The 23,130-nt window shown below is 35.5% G+C and overlaps 2 protein-coding genes across 15 annotated transcripts in view; one reads left to right on the forward strand and one right to left on the reverse strand.

Moving 5' to 3' along the window:
• Positions 1-23,130, reverse strand: part of mim (missing-in-metastasis) — a 165,345-nt gene that overhangs the window by 121,968 nt on the left and 20,247 nt on the right. For all 14 annotated transcript variants that reach the window (XR_010951396.1, XR_010951394.1, XR_010951395.1 and 11 more), the window contains exon 2: positions 7,237-7,979. Coding sequence is in view for 11 of the 14 variants with exons in the window: in XM_067776858.1 (XP_067632959.1) it covers positions 7,237-7,308 (72 nt within the window). In the remaining 3 variants the exon portion in view is untranslated. The remainder of the gene's footprint in view (positions 1-7,236; positions 7,980-23,130) is intronic.
• ppk25 (pickpocket 25) overlaps positions 1-23,130 on the forward strand; it is a 124,703-nt gene that overhangs the window by 94,416 nt on the left and 7,157 nt on the right. The window lies entirely within an intron of this gene.

Here is a 23,130-nt window from a genome sequence, read left to right on the forward strand (position 1 = left end):
TTGGACGGATATGGTCGAAAGAGGTATCAACGGATGCGCATCACTGCCAGTTATAAGAATCCAATTGCGTAATGTAACTCTTTCTACCCGGTCAAAAGTAATTTTAAAAACAAGCGCTTTCAATGCCAGCTTAACACGGATTTTGCATTACCCAATTCACCAATTTATTAAAACAAAACACTAAAAGAAAAATGGTATAAAAAATTTAAATGCACACTTTGCATAATTTTTAGAAAAAATTAAGAAGGGACAATGAATTCAAATAAAATTACCCAAGTCGAACATGTTTTCAAATTGTCCTTCTGTTGTTAAAAAAGCAAGTTACCCGAAAAAAATGCTGATTTTTTTCAAAAATTCTATATTCCGATTGGGAATAATAAGCGAAATCAGTTATGCAAAATCCTTTTGTAGGTCCCAGGGGTTTAAACTCCCCTTTGAAATGATTCTCTCATACTTAAGTTGAAGATAGAAGGATTTGAAAAATCACTTGGCCTTATATTCAAACATCTGTTTTTTATTTGCGAAACTTTAAAATAGCGTCCGATATGTTAATTTTGATTTTCACACTTCATCATTCAACACCCAAGTCTCCCGTTTTGACATTTCCTAAAGTTGGCGGCCCTATCCCAACTAGTCCCTTGGAGTGAATCACATTGAATATAGCCTGTCAACCAAGTTTAAATATCACCTACACGTTTCGGCCCCTGTTACATATGTGAATACGTAGGTACATATATTTACAAGGTGGGGCTTTGTCGTTCGCAAGAACACTCAAAGTGGTGAAGCAAAAGTTTTCCCCATACAGTCGAACAAATGACCGGGTGTGCTACTATTCTAACATAGTGGACAATCGAACTAGTTTGAAAACTGAAGCTATGCGGTTATTCATAATGAATTCTTGTATCAAAAGTCCGGAAAACAACGGTTCGAACTGAGCGTATAACCTTAACATCTTTCAACTTAAAATCGGTCGACTTTCATTCTAAAATATCGTTTTGGTTTAGCGAAGACTATTGAAATCAATGTTTCGAACACAAACATCTGCAAATTTTGGTCTACATTTAAAAAAAAGGTATCCAGGGTCCTTGTAAAATTTAAATTATGTAGGATTATACTATTTTCACCCATGTGTTATGCAATAATATCCACTTGGACTGCTTATGATTTCGAGGGCAGCATCCTTGGCCGAATACCCCAACGTTTCAAGGTGTTTCTCTGGTAGTGCTCGGCAGTATAGCGCGACAAAAAAAAAAAAACATCCATTAGAAAGTCTTCGGAGCTATACATAGAGCTTCTAGTGACGTTCACGAAGGTATGAGTTCGAAGTCACAGTTCTATAGCTTCTGTGCTGGCATGTTTTATGAGGGCCAGGATGCGTGGTAGCGACTGGTGGTGGACAGGATTGCTACTGTTCGCACTTCGGGAATTATAGCTCTTAAAAGAGCCGAAAAAACTAGATGCCCCCGTCGGCGCGATTAACAATAGGCCAGCGTTGGTGCTCATCGTTAAAACTGTGCCATGAGTATTAAAAGACCATTAATAGCAACCGTAAGTCGCCTTTGTGCGTGACCAGCAAGGGGTCACAAATAATTTAAAGAAATCGTGTCGATAACGAGTATTAGAAGTTAGACCAGAACATCTCCTTCGGTGAAACTACGCTTTGTACGAGATATACAGACAAAAGTGTGACCATTTTATGTACCTCAATTTTTTTTCGGCAGACGCAGCATTACCAGTCCCTTAGAACGGGGCTAGGTTCGAAGCCTAACCTGAAGTAAGTGAACGAAGGACAGTCCCTCCGCAAGGAGATGCTCTTGAAGTTTTTTGAACGATCCGCGAGACTTTGAGGCAAAAACCCCGGATCTTTCCGAAATCGCCAATACGTAGATTCCCTTAAATACATACAAACAAAACCTTTATTTTTTTAAATAGAAAAAAAGCGTTTTAAAGCAAGAACACCGGCGTACACCGGCGCGCCGCCTACGCCGCCGCCGCCGATATAGTGATCGGCGTAAACCTCTAGTCTGTAGGGGTAACAAGAGGTGCGACTGTTTAGGATGCTACTGAAGCAGTGTAGCGGGTAGAGGTGTAATTACTTGTGATGCAACTGAAAACAATTCTAGTCTCGGTTTTGTACAAAAAGTTTAACCAAACTGCAGCCTCGATTTTTCAAAATTTTGTGAAAATGTATTTATTGTTTAGTCTCAACAATTGCTAAAAATAAAAAAATAGGCCCACTATACCAGTGATTTAGCGATTTAAAAAGTAGACCGCACACACACACACACATAGACTGAAGTTGTGTCCGCTGCTGGCCGCAATTTCACTTCTTAATTTTTTTTCTTTTGGTTTTTATATGTAAAACGTAAATAATCAACATATTTGGGGTAGAATTTAAGTATGCGGTCGGTCGGTCGATACACTGATTGAATTAAATAAATCTAAATGCCGAGTGGGTTTACTTTGAGCTTATCGAAAATAAATCTCACACAACCGAATGCCTTAAGGAACTGTCGTTGACATTTGGCATCGCAATTTAATGACATAATCTTATCCGATTTTGTAGCTGCGGTCGGTCGGTCGGTGTTTGACAATGCATTTATTGCGGTTGTGGAATGGGTTTGACTTTGAATGAGCTAAAGGCAACTGCAGCTACATTGCTGAGGTGAAGCGGCAATTAAGATGCAGTTACAGTTAAACGTTTGCATTTTGAATATGAAATCAGGTAATATGAGAAGAATGCAAAACAAAGAGTTGTAAACATTTCGAGGGTGCAGCCATCCAGTGTTGAGCTGCATTATTCATTTTGACATTTATTCTGACACTGGGGCGATCTTTCTTCTTTGAAGCGATTGATAAAAATTGCGAGCACTCATCAGCCTGTGCATATAGTAAATATTTGAAAACAATTAAGTGTTGCAAATACATAAGTTTCTCTGAAAATTACACTAGAAGCATTCTTTTGATCAAATATAATTTTTATTACTTCCTTTTAATCTGTTGAGTGACATTACCTACAACAGTTTTGTTTCACTGAGATGATTCATTCAAAGTTAGTATGGAATCATTTCTGGAAGAAGGTGTTCTTTGCTTTCGGTACTTCTTGGGATCTTTTGGCACCAATAATTTTTTTATTTCGTGCTCAGATGGTGTAGTTTGCAACCTTGCAGAACTGTTTCTGGGATCGTTTTAGGATAACTTCGAGATTTCGAATTCATTATGGTGCCCGTTTGAGATCACTTTGGTATCATTTCCGAACTATGTCGGAAACCTTCTGGGATCATTTCAGAGCAATTTCGGGACGGCTTCCAATATCATTTCGGCAAAATTTTTTCGATATCATATCGTGTATGTTTCGAGAATATTTCGGGAGACTTAAGATATCAGTTTTGTATAATTCCGGGACTATCTGCGGGTCATATCGGAATAGATTTCTGGTTAATTTAGGGATCCCGTCGAGATCATTCATATCCTCTCCGGATCATTTCGGGACGATTTAGGATCATATCGGGAGGGTTTTCATTGCGGATCATTTTTGATTATTTCGAGACCAATGCGGTCTAAAGGTTGGCAGTGATCAGCCATCCATTATTCCACCCGGTCGCCTATCTGTCCGAAAGGCCCATTCTCAAGTCTTTTTCCAATAACTTCCAATACTTATTGGTGTAGAAAAATCGAATCAAAAGATTTTTATATCGATATTTTCAGAACGATTGAAGTTATTATAATGGAATATAAAATACTTCATTGAAGTAAAAAAGAAATAAATAAAAATGATATAGCTGTCAGTTCACTGATTACTTCTCGATGAGTGTCGGTTTGTCTACACATCCCCTTTACTTTCTTCAAGGCCGCGTATTTAATAATTAGCTCAGAAAACCACATGGCAAAATCCATTAATTATATAGAGCCTCCCCCGGTTCCCCCTTTCATCTTTTTATTTCTTGTTATTACGCAACTAATTAGACAACTGAAAATAAATCGAAAAAAAGATTATTTAATTAAGTGCGTATACACTTTGATTTTCGATTTGTAGCTGAACGCAATACCAATATTTATGTATGTATATATGTTTAAAAACCCAAACAAACCACTCAGTGTACTCATAAATACAAGCGTGAGAAATATGTGAAAATTAATAGAAAAAGTAGAGGAAAACTAAATTTAAACTAAAATGTTTTATTTACCAATTATGTATGCTCTTCTTGTGTTGTTTATATTATTATTTAAAAATTTTCTAATGTCTGAAAACGTTTGTTGTCCACACAACGAGAAATGATCGAACGGACACTAAAACGTAGACCGAAAACGCGTTTGACCTTGTGCCCACAGCTCTTACTTATGTTTCAGTTTTTTTTATAAACTTTATCTAGTACATGAGTGATGCATTATTGTTGTAATTTAATGCTAAAATATAAAAACTTATTTTTATTTAATGCCAATTTTACACAGAGGCTTAATGAAATAATTAGTCAAGTTTTCTACATTAAAGGCCTAATTGAACTCAATCTTCCATACAAATACAAATTCTTAATTATCTCATTATTGCTTTATTGAATGCCTAATCGAGTGAAAAATCCAGCCGGTTTTGCTTGGTGCTTCGAATTTTATTGTCAATGAAACAAATGACAATCAAAAATAAATCATTTTCAATAATTTACGAAAAATAGAAAAACACGAAAAAATTCAAAATTTAATTTTCGCTGCATTTGCTGCAAAAGATAATATGGCTTTTTCGAAAATATGGACATATTTGGTTAGGTGCAACATCTATGGGTAGTTGCGCATACATTTTATTTTGATTGTATTTATAGTTAAGAAGGAAACGGCTGCTTTCCATTTTAACTATTTTTTGTAAAAACAAAATATTTTTTTGGGCTGCTGACAGATGTTCGCTTAATGAAGCAAAAGGCCCTGTATGAAAAGGGAAACTTAATTATTTCATTAAAGAGAATTGTGATTCGATCAAGTTTCTGTGTGAAAACGGTATAATACTATGAATACTTGAACTTGACGTCAGAGTTGCTGTAAACGAAGCATTAGGGCAAAAAGTATAGTCAAAGTAAAGACATTTGGATATTTAATAGTTTTTTTAATAAGTTTGGAATTCGAAGAAAACCCTTTAGAACTTTTATAAATTTAATTAAACTGAGGATACATCTTTAATTAGTATTTATATCATTAAAACGGAAAGGCGACATCTTCATAGGCATGTGGCTCAACCACTCTCCTTCGATATTTATTTATTTACTAGCTATGCCCGTGAGTTTCACCCCACATTTTTATAAAACTATGCAACATAAATAAAACAAATTTTAAACTTCTTTCAAGGTTGTGTATTTGCGAATTTAGGTATTGCTGAAAACCATAGGATATACGATATCTGTTGTAATATTATTTGAGGATTTCCATATCAAAACGCAAAGGTGCACATACAATTTTTTTCGGATTCTGATAAAATTCATATTTTCCTTTCCAATACCTTCAAGAAACAACTGAAAAGTATAAGTATAATTGGTCTAAACTACTTAAAATTTGCATTAAAAAATTTTATTTATAGTAAGGCATTGATTATATTTTATCACTTTTTCGATCCTGTTAGATTGTAATTATTGCGTTTTGATTTGCAACGCCTCATTTGGAGTATAAAAAAAAAGATTTGTCGATGAGCCAACTACGTACGCTACGTTGGCTATGGGTGAAACGTGAGTTGGTAAGATTGACTCCTGTTACTGGTAATGACTGTCCTTGAGCTTTATTGATGAACATTACGAAAGTCAACCTAATAGGAAATTGGAGTCGTTCAAAATGGAAACGCATATCTTTCGGTATCAATGAAGTCCTTGGTATGAAAACATTGATGCTTTTGAAATTTCCAGATAAAATCAATGACATTCGGTTAACGTTTTGTGATGATAAGCCTTGTCAAATTAGATAAACGCGGAGGATCCAAATTACGAAGCATAATTATTACTTTTTTGAAGGATCAATCGATGAGGAGGATTTCGTGATGGCTTCAAGAAGGTAATAAACTCAACCGCATAATGCGCAACTTTGGATTGTTCCACGACTGTGTCAATAGGTAGGGTGTCTCGGTCCCTGGTAGTACTTCTTGGATTTTGGTATTAAAGATATTAACATCCTCATTTTTACGAAGGTTTCTAATGGGTGTTTCAAATTTGGTTGTTTAGGACGCAACCCGATCTATACCTACATACATATATATATACATACATAATTTGAATTTTATATGTGACTTGGAATCATGAAACGACCATATTGTGCGAAAACAAGTTTTCGAGAAACACGCGTTTAAAGTTTTTGTTTAGCTTGACTCTGTGTAACGGCCGGCCGTTGTGTACGAATTTTGGAATTAAAATTTAAGTAACTTCCCGATAAGCTGCAAGCTTGAAACTTGGAATATAGTTCAGAACCCGGAGACAATTCAATAATAAGACAAAATCTCCGATAGGTGGCGCATGGATCGAAATATTTCAAAAAATCGTATTTGCGGTCCGATTTGGCTTTAAATGTGATTTGTGAAAAATTAAATTTCCTATAAGAATCACTCAAAAACAGAACAACGGTATTTTCGCACAATAGGGTAGTTTCATGATTCCAGGTCACATATATAGATTTGTTTATTTTTGCGGCTTGTAAACTTAAGACAAGACAATTAATGAGGCCATATTGAAAATAACAGCAATACTAATATTAATGCTTCGTTTTGTTTTGTTGATCTTCCGAAAGGGTGGGCACTTTATTTATATTGGATTGATTATCCGTCATCCTTTGTCAAATTTGATTTGGAGACAAACTGGTTTCGGCGTTCTCTTAGAATTAAAAATGACACTGAAGATGGCGCAACGCTAAAACCGCTTCTCAGTTAAAATTCATCTGCCTTGCAGATGCCGTTCGGAGTCGGCATAAAACATGTCCCGTCCCTCAAATATTTAGAAAAAATTAAAAGGAGCACGAAACAAATTTGAAAAAAATTCTTTCGGAGGTTATCGCGCCTTGAATTTATTTATTTGTTTTCATTGGTCTAACGCTGATTTTTGTGAGCTTTATAAAAATTTTATTGCTGTCAAGAATAAATACTGTAATCACATATATTTTTCTTTATTTATACATACATAGTTCTTTTTTACGATACAATAGAACATAACAGAGCGCATTTTCGTAAGTATAGAATCATAGTTTTGAATGAATAAATAAACAAAAATATAGACTTACCTTTAAATCATTTATGATCTGCTGGAAGAGACTGCCCAGTGCAGAGTTCTCACGTTCCAAAGTCAAATCCATTTTAGCTCAATTCAACACTAGCATGTAGCTTCAAAGCTTTTAAATAATATTTCCTTTTTGAAAGTTCACGGCAACGCGAATTTTTGTTTTTATTCTATTTTTGTTTTTGTGGTTTCCAACAATTGCCTATAATTTTTATTACTTTATTTCGGTTTATTTTTCCCCAAATTTGAAGCGTCTTTTAATTCTGTCATTGAAATTTTTTTCTTCGCTATTAATTATATCATTTCAATCATGTTCACTAAACATATATGTATGTATGTACATATGTATGTACTATGATTGGCATCAACTTTGACAAATAACATTAGGGACATTAGTAGCTCAATTGCTTTTAATATCCCAAAAGACAATTGGCAAAGAAAGCTATAATCAATTATTCAAATCATTTTCATTGTCATATTTTATTATTTTTTGATGCGCTGTTTAATCTTTCAGAATTTTTTATAAAATTTTTATTTTTATTGTTTTTAATTTCTTGGATTACACATTTTGCGATCGACAACGCTTTCTCTTACTCTACATTATATTGTTTTTATAATCATTTTTATAAATAGATTTCGTATTTTCGTTTCAGTTCAGTTATTGTTATCGTTTTGTTTTCGTTGATGTTTTCGCTTTTGTTTGTTGAAGATTAAATTGATCTCGTGAACTCAAATAGATCATTAATTCTGCAAAAAAAAAAAAAACATGAAATAAATTTAAAGATTAATTGACTTCAGACATAACATAATCAACGTTAGAAGTTTAAGAAGAAATTAGTATAAATTATTGTATAAAAAATATATGACTATGCCTAGAAGTGATAGATTAGGAGGTGGATCCTTAGGAGCGATTGTACCCTGCCAGGTTTCTCAACTCAGCGTAGCAATTAAGTATTGAGTAATTCGACTCCATGAACAGAAAGATTATTTTTTAAAAATATTGAGCAAAAGTTATGATTTGCCAAAATCATATATGTATTTCTAAAAATTTTTCTTTAAAAATTTCGATATACGGTTCCGAGGAAAGACCTTAGGAATATCTTTGTAATTTTTCAGCAAAAATATTTCTAGTTTAGGTATTTCAAAATTTGTATTCGAAATATATGTACGTTATTCTAATATATGTACTTTACAAACCATTTATTGACCATGTTGGGTTATAGAAAATCTTTTGTGAAACCAAACAAAGAAACGAGCGGTAAAGTGCAATGGACTGCGTAGAGGCAAAACAGCTGCCAGATTTAATATGAATAATGATTTCAGTGTTTTCGAATATATTCTACAAAACATACATACGTGTACAGTGTCAGTATGTGTTAAAGTTCATTTAGAAACTACAATGACAGATCGTAAAAAATTGCTTAATTATGCTTAATGGTAAAGTGCGCATCTGATTTCGGCATTGCCTATTCAACTTCCATCACGCATCAGTTACGTTGCGGTACGTGTGTTTATTTGTGTGTTGTATTTAGGTATTTATTTTTATTTAAACAAAAAATGTGCAAACAAAAACAATTAATGTAAGTTATTGAGTCTTTATCACAAGCAGAATAGTGTGGTTGGTATTATTGCTGATACGAGTGGCATAAGCGATTAGCGCCGGAGGCATTAAACTCAGTTGCATTTGGTTTACAGTCACTCACAGACTGTAATAAACGGCACTTTCACGGTTTCATTGTGACCTACATAGGGCAATAGCATTTGTTGCTTATTTCTCTATTTTTGTAGCATATTTTGAACGTTTTTATCAATTCACTTGCTTATTTGTTGAAGAGGAAACAATGCCAATAAAAAATTTTGTACTAAACTTTCCGATGAGACAGCCACTAAAAATATGTTCAACACCCGAAAACAATGCACTATAAAACCCACACAGGTTGAAAAATCCCTTAACTACGAAGTGTTTTTGCGATATTGAATTTTTATTACTTATTTCATATAATAAAAAGATTTCCACAAAAAATGTGACTGTTTAAAGCATTGGAACCGCATTTACTTCAGCTGGGATAGAAGTAGGGTTGCCAGATAGCCGGAGCTAGACGAAACTATTCCGATTTTAATTTCTTTGTTCAAAGTTATGATTTGCAGTAACTCATTCGGAAATAGTCTTTTTTTTTTTAGTTTACTTTTTAGGCGGCTATGCGTAAAGTTCTTGTTAAGAGACAATTTAATGTAGCAGTAAATTGCTGGGCATTTAATTCGTGTTGAGTCGCAGTGAACTTTGGTAAGCATAAATTTGCGTTTTTTCGATTTTCAGTTATTACATATACTGCGTAAACTATTAAATGTTCTATATTAGGATCCCGAGTAGAAAGCATAAATGTTAATAACATTTGTTTTTTTGAATGTGAAGAATGCATGGATTTTTCGAAAGCAGTAAAATTTAAAACTTGATTGCCCAACATTTTAATTCCTAGCAAGATAACATTGTTTAAGTGGAAAATATTTTGTTCTCACAGTATTTGTTTCATAAAAAAAATCACGAAAAAACAGGATGCAAGTGAGAACGGGACTGTCTTCGGCTGTGCTGAAGACCTCATACCTTTCATGAATGGATCTGAACAAACGGCTATAAGAAATGATAAAAACCTCATATCTTAGAGATGATACGACCGGTCTCTAAATTTTTTTCAGACAACAATAAATTCCATATACGGAAGCATTTGGTGAAATTTGAAGCTTCTAGCTCTTGAAATGGGGCAGTGAATACAAAAAGCTTTTTACCTATACAATCCGGTGTATGGGATATATACTAAAGTGCGTCTCATAACTATAAGACACATTTTTCCTCAGAGAACTAGCTGCTGGGATGTTTTTGGGATACGCAATAAAAACAAAATAAAAATGTGGAAAAGTAGAGCTGTTTGTCCTCTCTCATTTCAGCAACTGATTTTACGAATTACTCTTTTCCATTAATGTTAACGTCAGACAAAAACAAAAGAGTGCCATTATTGGGTTATTAAATTATCCACAATGGCACAGTTCAGTTCGCTTGTGGAGCTATATTTCGGCATAGACTCTACGGGCTAATAATCCCCACATATTCTCCAAGGGTTTTTGGTCGGGCGCACAAGCTGGCCAATCCAAAACAACGCTATTTTCAGAAGAAAAAAAATTGTTGTCTTGCGGCTGACATGTATGGGTTCATTGTTACTACTTTTTAAATTTTCTTCCTTCAAAACCAAAATTTTCCCTCTTTCGGTTTCAGTTAATTTTGTTCCACGTGTCATTTGGATCACCGTTGGCTTAAATTTTTACGTACGTTAAGAAGCTACTTTTGAGAGTAATTTTCGAACTGAGTGCTATAGGTTTGAAACGATTCAACGAACAATTCAATGGAGGAGAAATATTTGAGAAATTGGGGGCCTGAGTGAGGATGAATAGCTGTACTTTTCATACTTCTATTTTTATTTCTAAGAGCATAAAAAACTTCTCACCAGTTAGTTCTCTGAAGAAAAACCGTGCTCTTAAAGATTTCCAGACAACAATATGTGCCGTATACAAAAGCATCTGGTGAAATTTGAAGCTTCTATCTGGCAAATGGAGGTAGTTATGACAAAAAAACATTTTCTGAAAAACCGGTTGTATGGGGAATATATGCTATAGTATTCCGATCCCGTCGGCTCCGACAAATGTCTAATCGGACATCATAGTATACCCACTCACCAAATTTCACCAAGACATCTCAAAAATTAAGGGACTAGACTAGTTTGCGTTCAAACCGACAAACGGACAGACGAAAATGACTAAATCAACTCAGGTCATCATCCTGATCATATCGGTATACTTATTTGTCTAAGGATTTACAATTTTGACATTCATGCCAGACTTAATATACCATTTTATTTTCATGAAAGGTATAAAATAAAAATCGTCACCACAATACCGGAAAAGACGAAAATGTTAAGTCAAAGGTTTACACGTTACACCAAGAAACGTACTATAATGTAAACGCTCTCACACAGAATAACATCCTAGTTCGATGAGGAAAATTCCAAACAATGAGGGGAGCTTATTATGCATATCGTCTCAGTTCTTCGTTAGCCTCGCATCTACAATTGAGAAAGTGTAAGGAAATTGTAGGAAACTAACTCAGCAACTTAGGTTTTGTATATAGAAAACATGGATTTCCACGTAACACGATAACTGCATACAATGGTAAAGAAAAATAATGTGTTTAAGATCCAGAGTCGCTAAATACTACTAAAAAGCCTACTAATTCCATCAAAAAAAGCTTCCAACTCTATACATTTTATAAAGTAGAATGGTGAGTGACGTTTTCATTCAATTGGGATTTTACGTTCTACTGTAATATTTTGTTGGATGGAGCTAGCAACTTTTATCGCGGCGTCGACGATATGTTAGTATATGTGTAAGTCCATTTATAATAGCCGTGTTGTTTTTGTAACATAACAAGCCGTGACCCAAAAACACATAACTAACAATGAGAATGATTTGGTACTAAAAACGAAAAGGGCAGCCAATAGAAATACACCGGAAACTTTTTTTCTACTACATATCGACTTATTCTAATAGATAGGTTCCAACTTGAAGGTTTTTTTAATAAGGAGGTATCTCGGACATTTTGTTAATAAGACCGTATCTGAGCAAAGTCGTTAATAAAGTCGTATCTCAGGAGGCCGTTTAATTTTTAAATGCATTTAGTTTTAGTTGTTTTAACCTTTTTGGGTTAGTTTTAATTCTGGTTTTAACAAGTTTATTCACAAGTTTCTTTTTTTAGATTTTCTAAACATTTTGGCGCCCACGGTGATGTGATGGTAGCGTTCTCCGCCTACCACACCTTATGCCCTGGGTTCGCACCCCGAGCAAAGCAACATCAAAATTTTAGAAATAAGGGTTTTCAATTAGAAGAAAATTTTTCTAAGAGGGGTCGCCCCTCGGCAGTGTTTGGCAAGCGCTCCGGGTTATTTCTGCCATGAAAAGCTCTCAGTGAAAATTCATCTGCCTTGCAGATGCCGTTCGGAGTCGGCATAAAACATGTAGGTCCCGTCCGGCCAATTTGTAGGGAAATCAAGAGGAGCACGACGCAAATTGGAAGAGAAGCTTGGCCTTAGATTCGGAGGTTATCGCGCCTTACATTTATATTTTTTTTTAACCTTTTGGATTGGTTTTAAAACATTTGCGAGATTTTAGACTTAGGTATTATATTGTTAAGTTTAAAATTTAAATCGAATAAAATTAGAAAGGAAAGTAGTAAATTGACGAGTTTTAAAAATTGTTTAAACAGATGATTGATTTAAAATTTAGACTAAAATTTTCAACCGTGTAGTACATAATTCAATTTCCAACTGAGCAGTCAAATAAAGACATAACTATGAAAGCTTGTGTTTATGGGACACACGAACATAGCCGGAACAGAAAATGCCGTTTTTGTATTTAATTTTCGTCCCAAAGGGCGTTTTGTTGGCACATGAAAATAGCACAAATTTGTTTAAAGCTATAATAATAATAATAACAAGTAATAAGTATTTACTATAGCAAAGAAACCAAATTAGAACCGAGGAACAAGCACTGTAATTGTTTTTAATTTTGGGGTTTGTTGGAAATGACATTAACAAAATGACATTAACAAACTTTACCGCTGGTGCGAGGAATCTCATCTTTCCTTGAACCCCGCCACATAACTTATGCGAAAACAACTAGTACACTACATACGATTTACAGAATTTCAAATTGTGAGCTTCAGTGTGTTAATGAGATTAAAGATCTTGGTATTATCTTTGATAGTAAGTTCTCGTTTAACAATAACGTAAACTATATAACTGCTAAATCATATTCTATGCTTGGTTTCGTTAGGCGTAATGCTATAAAATTCTCAGATCCGTATACGATCAAGTTATTATTCACGGCCTTTGTTAGGTCGCGTTTGGAATATGCAGTTTTTATTTGGAGGCCAAGCCAGCAGACAGCTGTAAATAGAATAGAGCGTATACAGAAGATCTTTCTTAAATATGCTCTTCGACCTTTAAACTTCTCTGAACCTATGCCTCCTTATTCTTCTCGTCTCTTGCTATTAAACCTTAAGACCTTGTTGGATCGTAGATCTATTATCTGCTTAAGTTTCGCTTATAACATTATTAATGGGTTTATTGACTGCCCGTACTTGCTGGAGCGGTTTCGATTTAATGTCCCTCAACGTTCTCTCCGAAATTTCTATCCCTTTTATGGTGATAATCTTAGAACTAGTTATGGCTGTAATGCTCCTATTGCCCGTGCTATACGTGAGTTTAACTCACTGAGCGCTACGGTTTCATTGGATTTTTCACTACCAAGGTTTAAATTTTTAATTATTTTATACTCTGCATTTTAAGTTCTCCGGTCCATATATGTATATAAGTTTCATACTTTTAGCTCTACATTGAATTTAAGAACTATTTAATATATTTAGTCTGTAGGGATTTATTCCATTGACTGTAAATAAATGAAATGAAATGAAATGAAAATTAATTTTTTAGGTGACAACTGCACTTTTTTGCAGACAACGAAACTCTGTGTTCTATATAGGAATAAATTGTGTTAATAGTTTTTATGTAGTAACGTCATTAGTGACTCCATATACTGAAAGGATAAAATAAAACATGCATATTTATGAATCATTCAATATTCATTCAACGACAGTTTGGGAAAGATTTCTTGAAAGAATTACTTACGTAAGTATTCACAACCATGTTTTTATTTCAATTCATTAGTACAACTTTTATTTGAACAAAAATTCTTAAAAAACTTTAGGGATACTAAATTAGTCGTAGGCATCACTCTCAATTGCGTGAAAAGCTTATTGAAAAAAAAAACACCAGTTAAATAAGAAAAATTGAAGACAAAAATACGTGGGTATGTTGAAGGCCCTTAATGTAAGCGCCACCTACCAAATTAATGACGAGGTCATAAATCAATGCAGTAACAATATAAAACAGAAATAAATAAAATATAAAATAAAGCAAAATATTGAAAATATTATAAATAAAGTGTTAGTATGAAGGCGTCTATGCAGACGTAAATATTATGCTTATTGAAAATGTAAATTAACAGCTGAATTCAGTAACCCGTCTCTAGTCACTATTAGATACTGTTTGGGGTGATTGATTGATTGACAAAAGCAATCACTAATTTGTGAGCTGGGCCGGTGCAGATCACAAACATGAAAATTTCAGAAAAAGTATGAAAATCATCTGCGAAAAACGCTTTAAAAACGCGTCTTAGCAAGCTCAGCTATAATACCACACCACGGCGGCCGCCGTTTTAGGGTCACGTTGAGTTCATGTTGCTCCTATTTAAATTCCAAAACAAAAAGAATAAACAAAAAAACAATTGACAGTAGCTGTCAAGATAACACTTGACAAAACATTTAAACGGTAACGAGAAGTCGCAATCAATTAAAGTTCAAGTGACAAATATTTTTGTGGTCCAATGCCTCATAGCAAATGATTATCACTGGAGTACATATTGTCGGTGACATCTGCAATAGTTCGTAAGTGATTATTTAATAATACAACAATTATTTGCATATTCTTCCAGCCAATCTCATGAGTGTTTAAAGGACTAGGTTCTGAGGGCAGCAGCTTCATAAAATTTCTAATCATGATGTTGGATGCGCGATTTTGCAGAAGCACTTACTACACATATGTACATACATATATACCTGCAGTAAAAAAAAAAAAAAAACAGTAAAAACATTTTGTAAACATGACTTCTTCTTTTTTGTTTTCGTTAGTTTTAAACAAATAATTAAATGAATTGTGTAACGAAAACTATGTAAATCGATTTCGAAGGCGTTTTCGAAAAAATTCGAAGTTATTAGAAATTTTTATAATAAAATCCATTTTATCTTTTTTTATTTTCAGTAATTTAAGAATTGTGTAACAAAACTATGTTAGTGATTATCAAAAACGATTTCGAAAAAATTTGAAAAATTGAAAGTTTTTTTAAATGTTCGTCATTCTTATTTATAATATATTTATTTAGAGTTTTAGGATACTTATTGAGTATACACTTTTATAATTGAAAGCTTGCAGTCTAAGACCATGTTTGCACATGCCTTAATCTTCAATAAATCGTCAATAGATAATATACGCGTTTATATATGTGCCATCCCTGGGAACTAGATTATTTTCTGAAAATTTTTTACGTTTATCTTTTGTTTTGTGCTTCCAATTAGAGATAACATTTTAGATGTTTCAGATTTTTTTCCATATAAAATTACAATTTTACGCACTTTTTATGGAAGGAAATCTTAAACAATCTTGGAAATAGAATTTTTAGAAATCAAGCCGAAGTTTCATAGGCAATAAATTTTGGTGAACAAAATGAATTCGACTATAAAATTGCATATTAAAAAGGTTTCTACAATTCTAAATAAAATTTTTGAAGTTTCATGAAACTTTTTAAAAATTTTCTTTCGAAAGTTTTCGAAACAGTTTTCATACGCATTTTTGTTACACAATTAATTTGGCTGATATTTTTTTACCCCCAGGTATATTTTGTACACCTGCATATAAATATATAAATATTCTTTGCAATTCTATCTATAAATGAATATTTACATGAAATTAAATGCACCTCGGCACAAAAGCATTGTAAGAAATGCAAAAACTTGAAGGTGAGCTGGCAAAAAGTATTTCCAGTTTTTCTTAAGTATGTAAGAAAACAAATTGCAGGAACCGCTAAAGCAAAAGAAGCGAAAAAGGGCTGAAATTGCAGGAAAAGATTGCATTGCAGACCTATGTAAATAATAGGTTGAAAGTAGACAGCGAAAGCCGCTGATACCGTAACATAATTGCATAAGGGCATTGTTTAGATGTGTGGATTGAAATTTTTTAGAAAGAAAACCAGAAGTGGAAAATTGAAGTAAGACAATGGTTGAATGTAAATGACCTTTCGAGATAAACTGAGGAAGAGCCAGCAGTCAAAGAAATGCATATTTACATCAACACAGAGTAAAAAAAGAAAAGCCAGGGGACGAAACCGTGATAAAAAATAAATAAAACAAGAACAAAAAGAAACAAGTAAGGATGTCTAAGTTTAGCTGTAACCGAACATTATATACTCAGCGTGGGTTTCAATTATACAGTTCGTTTCAGATAAATAACTTTTTCGAATTTTGTTACGAGGCATATCATTTTTTTTTAAGCTCTTGAAACGTTATGTAACGCTTGATCGAAATAGGGGCGTGGCATCGCCCATTTAAAAAATGTATCTCAATTTCCTCTAACAATAAAACTTGGTAAGTGAAATATCAGTGATACAAAACTATTTTTCCCTAAGATTAATCATCTTTTATATAAAAGTAGGCGTGGTCCTTAACCTGTTATAAAGAAAGTATATATGTATTCCCAATTTTATTATGATATGTTAATTTATCTTCGAGTTATGGCTCCCGAAACATAAAAAATTACTTAGTCAAAAAAGGGACAGTGCCACGCCCATTTTCATACATTTTTATTTTTTCTACCTTTTTGTTATAAGAAAACGACCGCGCTGAAGAAATTTGTCTCTAAAGATTTTGATGTTGCTTATCCGGGGTCTTGAACCCAGCACCTTCAGTGTGGTAGGCGAGCGTGCTAGCATCCCACCACTCTCACCGCTAAAAAAGGTAAGATGAACTGAAGGCCAAATGTTTAATGGGAAACCACAATATGAGCAGAACTTATTGCAGACAAGAGCATCAGCATTAAAACGTGCCTCCGAAAACAACGAAAACTTAAAGCAAAATCGGAATAAAATTCAATCAACGCCAACTTCAAACATGATGAGATGATTTATATCTAGTTGATGTGAGCTGCGATTTTAAAGCCAAGAGCTCCAGCCCTACAATCTCATATGCACACAGATTTTTACTATAACAAAACAATCAACTTATTTACAAACACCTGCGTGTACAAAAACAGCAACAAAAATGATCTGATTTACTCAGAGGTGTTCGTTATTTAAAAAAAAAAAACATTAATAAATTGAGTAATAATAATGTTTTCGAAAAATATTCAAAAATATTTAAAAATATCGAAATTTTCCAAATTTTATTCAAAGAGTTTTAGGAATCTTTTTAAGTACGCGGCTTTGTAGTTAAATAAATTCTAGTTCAACAAAGTATGCATAAAGTAAAATTTTAAACATTTTGCATGGAAGTAAATTTTAAAAACCCTTTGAAAAAACATTGCTAAAAATAAATACAAATTTTGGGAGTTTTAAACAAGACTAGCTAAGCTAAAATCAATAGAACTAAAAGAATGCATGCTAAAATTTTTTCCTACAACTCTAAACAAAATTTGGAAACTTTCGTGAAGATATTTAAACACATTTTGAGTTTTCGAACATTTTAAAAAACGTTTTCGAAATTATTTTTTATTACCCAATAAACACAAAATGAGGATTATATCGCCTCGAATTGGTTTTCGTGAAACCTTGGTTAGTTTTTTTTTTTCTATTTTGATTTGAAATTAAATTTGGAGTCGAAAATGTTCAAGTCACCAAAGAGCTGCAATCTCGACTCCCTAATGATGATAGGTGATGCCGAGTTAATACTATCCGATAAACGATTTCGCCGCGAATTCAAACGAATTCATTGTGCTTATTGGTTTTTTTTCGTCAGCTTGATTATGGCTGCTAATGTAATAGTGGTGCTATTGTTGTTGTATGTGAAGAAAGTGTGAAGCGTTAAACAGCTACTAAATGCAAACGCAAGAAAATGTAAGAGACGGAAATACGAGAGTGCTTGTGGCAAGAGTAAGTATATTTCGATTTGACACTTTCGAATTTGGGTTGTACGGAAATGGAACTAAAACTTAAACAATATCCATAAATCTTATAAAATACGACTGCTAAATGCCATGTATGCACATAACTTCACACAGAATGCTCCGATTTTAAAACGGTTTTTTGCATTTGAAAGCTTAGCTACGTGAGATGGTACAGTTAATATAATTTTAAGGTATATATTAAAGGGGCGTGGCAAATTGCCAAAATGTAGTAAAAAATCATAAATTTTTTGTTTACACAGCTATAACTCATAAACGGATGGATGGATTTAAAAAATTCTACTTTTCAGTAAAACTTTGAAATATTTACCTTCGATCTGCATCAAAAAAAAAATACGTGATTCCTTTCTTATATCAGCCAAATTGTTTAAACAAAAGTAACATTTTTATCAAAAAATGCGTATGTGTGTTTGTTCGCTGTGAACTGTCCGCGCTAATTGCTTTTGAGTGAGGCTTGGTGCGACACATACATACGTACATATATAGCATTCGCTACGTTATTTAACTTCGGGCGTAGGTTTATAGGGATGTATGGATGTACATCACTACATAGTATAAAACAGTTGCTTCTTCTGTCCCTATGTCCCTTTGAATGCTTAAACCTTTAAAAATACGCAACGGATTATGATGCGCTTTTTTTTAATAGATAAAGAGTAATTGAAGAGGAAGTAACGGATGAACATATTTGGCTGAAAATTGGTGGAGGGGTAGCTTAGAACCAGGAGACAGACATAGGCTAATTTTATCCCACTCTGGATAGGGTCTTGGGATCAAAACGTAGACCTGGGTAATCCTGGGATATGTTTGTACAATATGGGTATCGAATGTAAGCTGTTTATGAGTACTTTGATACGGGATATTTTTCGTACCCGCGTGTAACTAGGGTCTCGAAATATAAGCGAAAACGTGGACGCGGGTACCCTTAGAATGTGTTTATAAAATATGGATAGCGAATGAAAACTGTTGATGAGTGCTTTAGTACATACCTATTGGTGACTAGGGTCTCAAGATATGGGCAAAACCTGGACCCGGATACCCCTAGAATGTGTGTGTAATATGGATATCAAATGAAAGTTGTTGCCGAGAGCTTTAAAGTAATTTTCATTGTGAGGGCAGAGTTAGAAGGAAAAAGTTTATTAAAATGTATGGAGATAGACCAAATTTATGGTAGAACAACGTCTGACGGGTCTGCTAGTAATATTATAAAAACAAATTTGACGCCGTTTTAACAATGTGTTCAACATGGCGGCGCATCCGGCCGGTTACCTTCAACTAGCCCTACAAGGAGACGCAAGATGAGGCTGAGAAGATAGTAACTTTAAAGAGCAGGTGACCACAGCTGAATTCAGCTGATTGAGGCTTTTTACGTAGATTTCATTACATTCTTTGTTCATTAAATGTTTGATAGAATTTTTACTACCTTAAAACTAACTGTATATATTTCAAAGCGTTTTTTAATATCAAACTACAACCGGAAATGTGTCATCGGTTGTCAAAAGAATATTTGTGGATGCTGATGTAATCTAAGAGTGTATTTCCTTATTCATTCTGGAAAACAGAACACAGAAATAACTTGCGGAATAAACTTTTTGTCAAGCAGCTGTTTTTTGTTTTGAAATATTAAAATTATAGTAAAAAATTTTGAAGCACTTACATAAGTTCACTTACGAGAGCATTAAACCGCCATCGGTGTTTTGGATCTGACCAAAAGTCGCAAAAGCGTTCATCTTTTATTTTTAAACTGCCTCGTAAGGTAGTATAAAAACAACGCGTTCGGTATATTCCAATTGAATAAGTAAACACAAAACTCTGTTTACCCGGAACGATTCCATGAGTATTTAAACAGAAAGAAGCTTTCCAAAGTTTCAGTATGAAAAATTAAATGCACAGAGCATGCAGCAGAGCCGTAGCATAAAGAAGTTATTGCCTTTATTATGCTCTGCTATTTGCGCTCTTACAACATTGTTATGCAGAACTTTGTCTTTTCTGTTGTTTTTGTAGTTGGTTGTGATGTTGTTGTTTTTGAACTCGTCGTTTTGTCCATCTTTAAGCTTTTGTTGTAGCTTCTTCTTTTTGTTGTTATTGTTATTGTATCGGTAAACTCTCCTTTGTTTCCACGTTGAGTTGCGTTGCAAGTTAAGATGTTGTAGATAAGTAGTAGCGCGATAAAATACAAATTTCTGCATAACAATGCCCAACAGAGCAAACAGCATTAAATTTTTTTATGTTCCAGCTCCACTATAATTAGCATTTCGTTTCGAGTTTTTATTCTGCTGTTAGCTCCGCTCTAAAACAACACGACGTAGTTCGTAGCAGAGCATAAGAAATGATATCACTTTTTCATGCCACGACTCTGCTCTATGCTCTGTTCATGTGCAGAGTCGGAGCAATAGCAAAAATAAAAAAACTCCGGAGTAATGTAGTTGTTGTTGTTGTTGTTGTTGTTGTTGTAGCAATGCTCGCCCCACCTAATAGCCGCGACCGATCACAAATTGTCATCAATATCCTCTAACGGGAGTCCAAGGAAACTTGCCGTTTCAACAGGGGTGGACCATAAGGAAAGGGGTGTTAGAGGCGTTGGTTCCACATTACAATTAAAGAGATGGTTGGTGTCATGTGGGGACACATTGCAAGCGGGGCATACATTTTGTATGTCGGGGTTGATTCTGGATAGGTAAAAGTTTAACCTGTTACAGTATCCAGAACGAAGTTGAGCAAGAGTGACACGCGTTTCCCTGGGGAGTATGCGTTCCTCTTCCGCGAGTTCTGGATATTTTTCTTCAAGTACTGGATTCACCGGGCAATTCCCGATATAAAGGTCCGACGCCTGTCTATGGAGTTCACCAAGGACCTGCTTGTGTTTTTTCGCTTCATACGGCTGGGTTCTCAGGTACCGTATTTCCTCAAAATGCTTACGGAGATGACTCCTTAGGCCCCTAGGCGGTGCTGGTTCGTCAATCAGATGTCTGTTGGGATGCCCAGGTTTCTGGGTATTCAACAGAAACTGTTTGGTCAGCATCTCATTTCTCTCCCTGATGGGGAGTATTCTCGCCTCATTATGCAGATGATGTTCTGGGGACATAAGAAGACAGCCCGTGGCGATTCTGAGAGCAGTATTTTGGCAGGCCTGTAGTTTCTTCCAGTGGGTAGTTTTTAGGCTTGGCGACCATATGGGTGACGCGTAGGACGTAATCGGCTGGCTAATTGCTTTGTATGTGGTCATGAGCGTTTCTTTATCTTTTCCCCAGGTACTGCCAGCAAGGGATTTGAGGATTTTATTACGGCTCTGAATTCTCGGAACAATTGCGGTTGCGTGCGCACCAAAATGTAGATCCTGATCAAACGTCACACCCAAGATTTTGGGGTGTAGGACAGTCGGTAGCGTAGTGCCATCGACGTGGATGTTCAATATGGTCGACATTTGGGGCGTCCATGTTGTAAATAAGGTCGCGGAAGATTTAGTCGGTGACAATGCCAGGTTTCGCGAGGCGAAAAAACTGGAGAGATCAGGGAGATAGCCGTTTATTTTATTGCATAGCTCATCGATCTCTGGGCCTGGGCCTGTGGCCATTATTGTGCAGTCATCGGCGTAGGAAACGATTGTGACTCCTTCCGGTGGTGAAGGTAGCTTGGATATGTAGAAATTAAACAAAAGTGGGGATAGGACACCACCCTGTGGCACCCCTTGTTTAATTCTCCTTGGTTTTGATGTTTCGTTTCTGAATTGCACCGATGCCTGCCCACTACCCAGATAATTTGCGGTCCACCTTTTAAGACATGGGGGAAGGGTAGACCCTTCCAGGTCTTGCAGTAACGAGCCATGGTTGACCGTATCAAAGGCTTTTGATAGGTCTAGCGCTACGAGTACTGTTCTATGGTGGAGGTATTGATTCAAACCGCGATTTATCTGGCTGCCAATGACATTTAGCGCGGAGGTAGTGCTATGGAGTTTTCTGAAGCCATGCTGATGAGGGGCTAGCTGCAAATGTGCTTGGAAATAAGGGAGCAAAATGGCTTCAAGCGTCTTTGCCACTGGCGATAGGAGAGATATCGGATATGACTCACCTATGTTAGCTGGTTTCCCAGGCTTTAGTAGCGGGACCACCTTGGCCATTTTCCATTTCTCGGGTATGACAAAGGTGGAAAGAGACAGGTTGAAGACATGCGCTAAATATTTGAAACCCTCTTTCCCTAGGTTTTTAAGCATCGGCATGCGGCATAGCCATGTCTGGGCCCACTGCTTTGGATGGTTTAGCGCGACCAATGGCGTCCTCAACCTCTCTAGCGGTGATGGTGATTGGTAACGCGCTGAATTTGTGTTTATGTGCGTGCCTATTGGCTCTCCGTCTATCTTTGTCAACCGTAGGATGCATTATATATTGTCGGCAGAAAGCGCTCGCGCATTTTTTCGCATCCGACAACACCTTATCGCCAAAGGCGATGAAAACTTTGTCTTTGTGCTTAGTCGGATTCGATAGGGACTTTACGGTGGACCAAAGTTTACCTACACCGGTAGAGAGGTTACAACCTCTTAGGTGCTCTTCCCATTTCGCCCGCTTGTGTTCGTCCACAAGCAATCTGATGCGTTGGTTTATATCCCTTATTTGGGGGTCGCCTGGATCAAGCTGTCTTATAAGGTCGCGTTCCCTCGCTAAGCTCGCGGCCTCCGCCGGGAAGTGGGGCCGGATTTCGGGAATTCTCCCGGCGGGAATGAAATGTGCCGAGGCGGATTCAATGACCTTACGGAAGGCACGCTCCCCTTGGCGGGCATCAGTCGGGATAGGGAGGGCAGCAAAGCTGCTGTCTGTTGCAGATTTATATTCTTCCCACTTTCCTTTTTTGAAGTTTATGAAAGTGCGTTTTTCGGTGACGATGAAGTCGGCGGTACGCTCGAACGAAATAAGTATGGGCAGGTGGTCGGATGCCAATGTTACCATCGGCTGCCAGTTGACGCAGTTTACGAGTTCTGCGCTCACGATTGAGATATCTGGCGAGCTATGACAGCTTCCTACCATACGTGTGGGGGCGTCTCCGTTTATTGTGCAGAACGTCGTTTCTTCTATTTG

The sequence above is a fragment of the Eurosta solidaginis genome, chromosome 3 (genome assembly GCF_040869045.1).
Source record: "Eurosta solidaginis isolate ZX-2024a chromosome 3, ASM4086904v1, whole genome shotgun sequence".
Taxonomy (NCBI): Eukaryota; Metazoa; Arthropoda; class Insecta; order Diptera; family Tephritidae; genus Eurosta; species Eurosta solidaginis.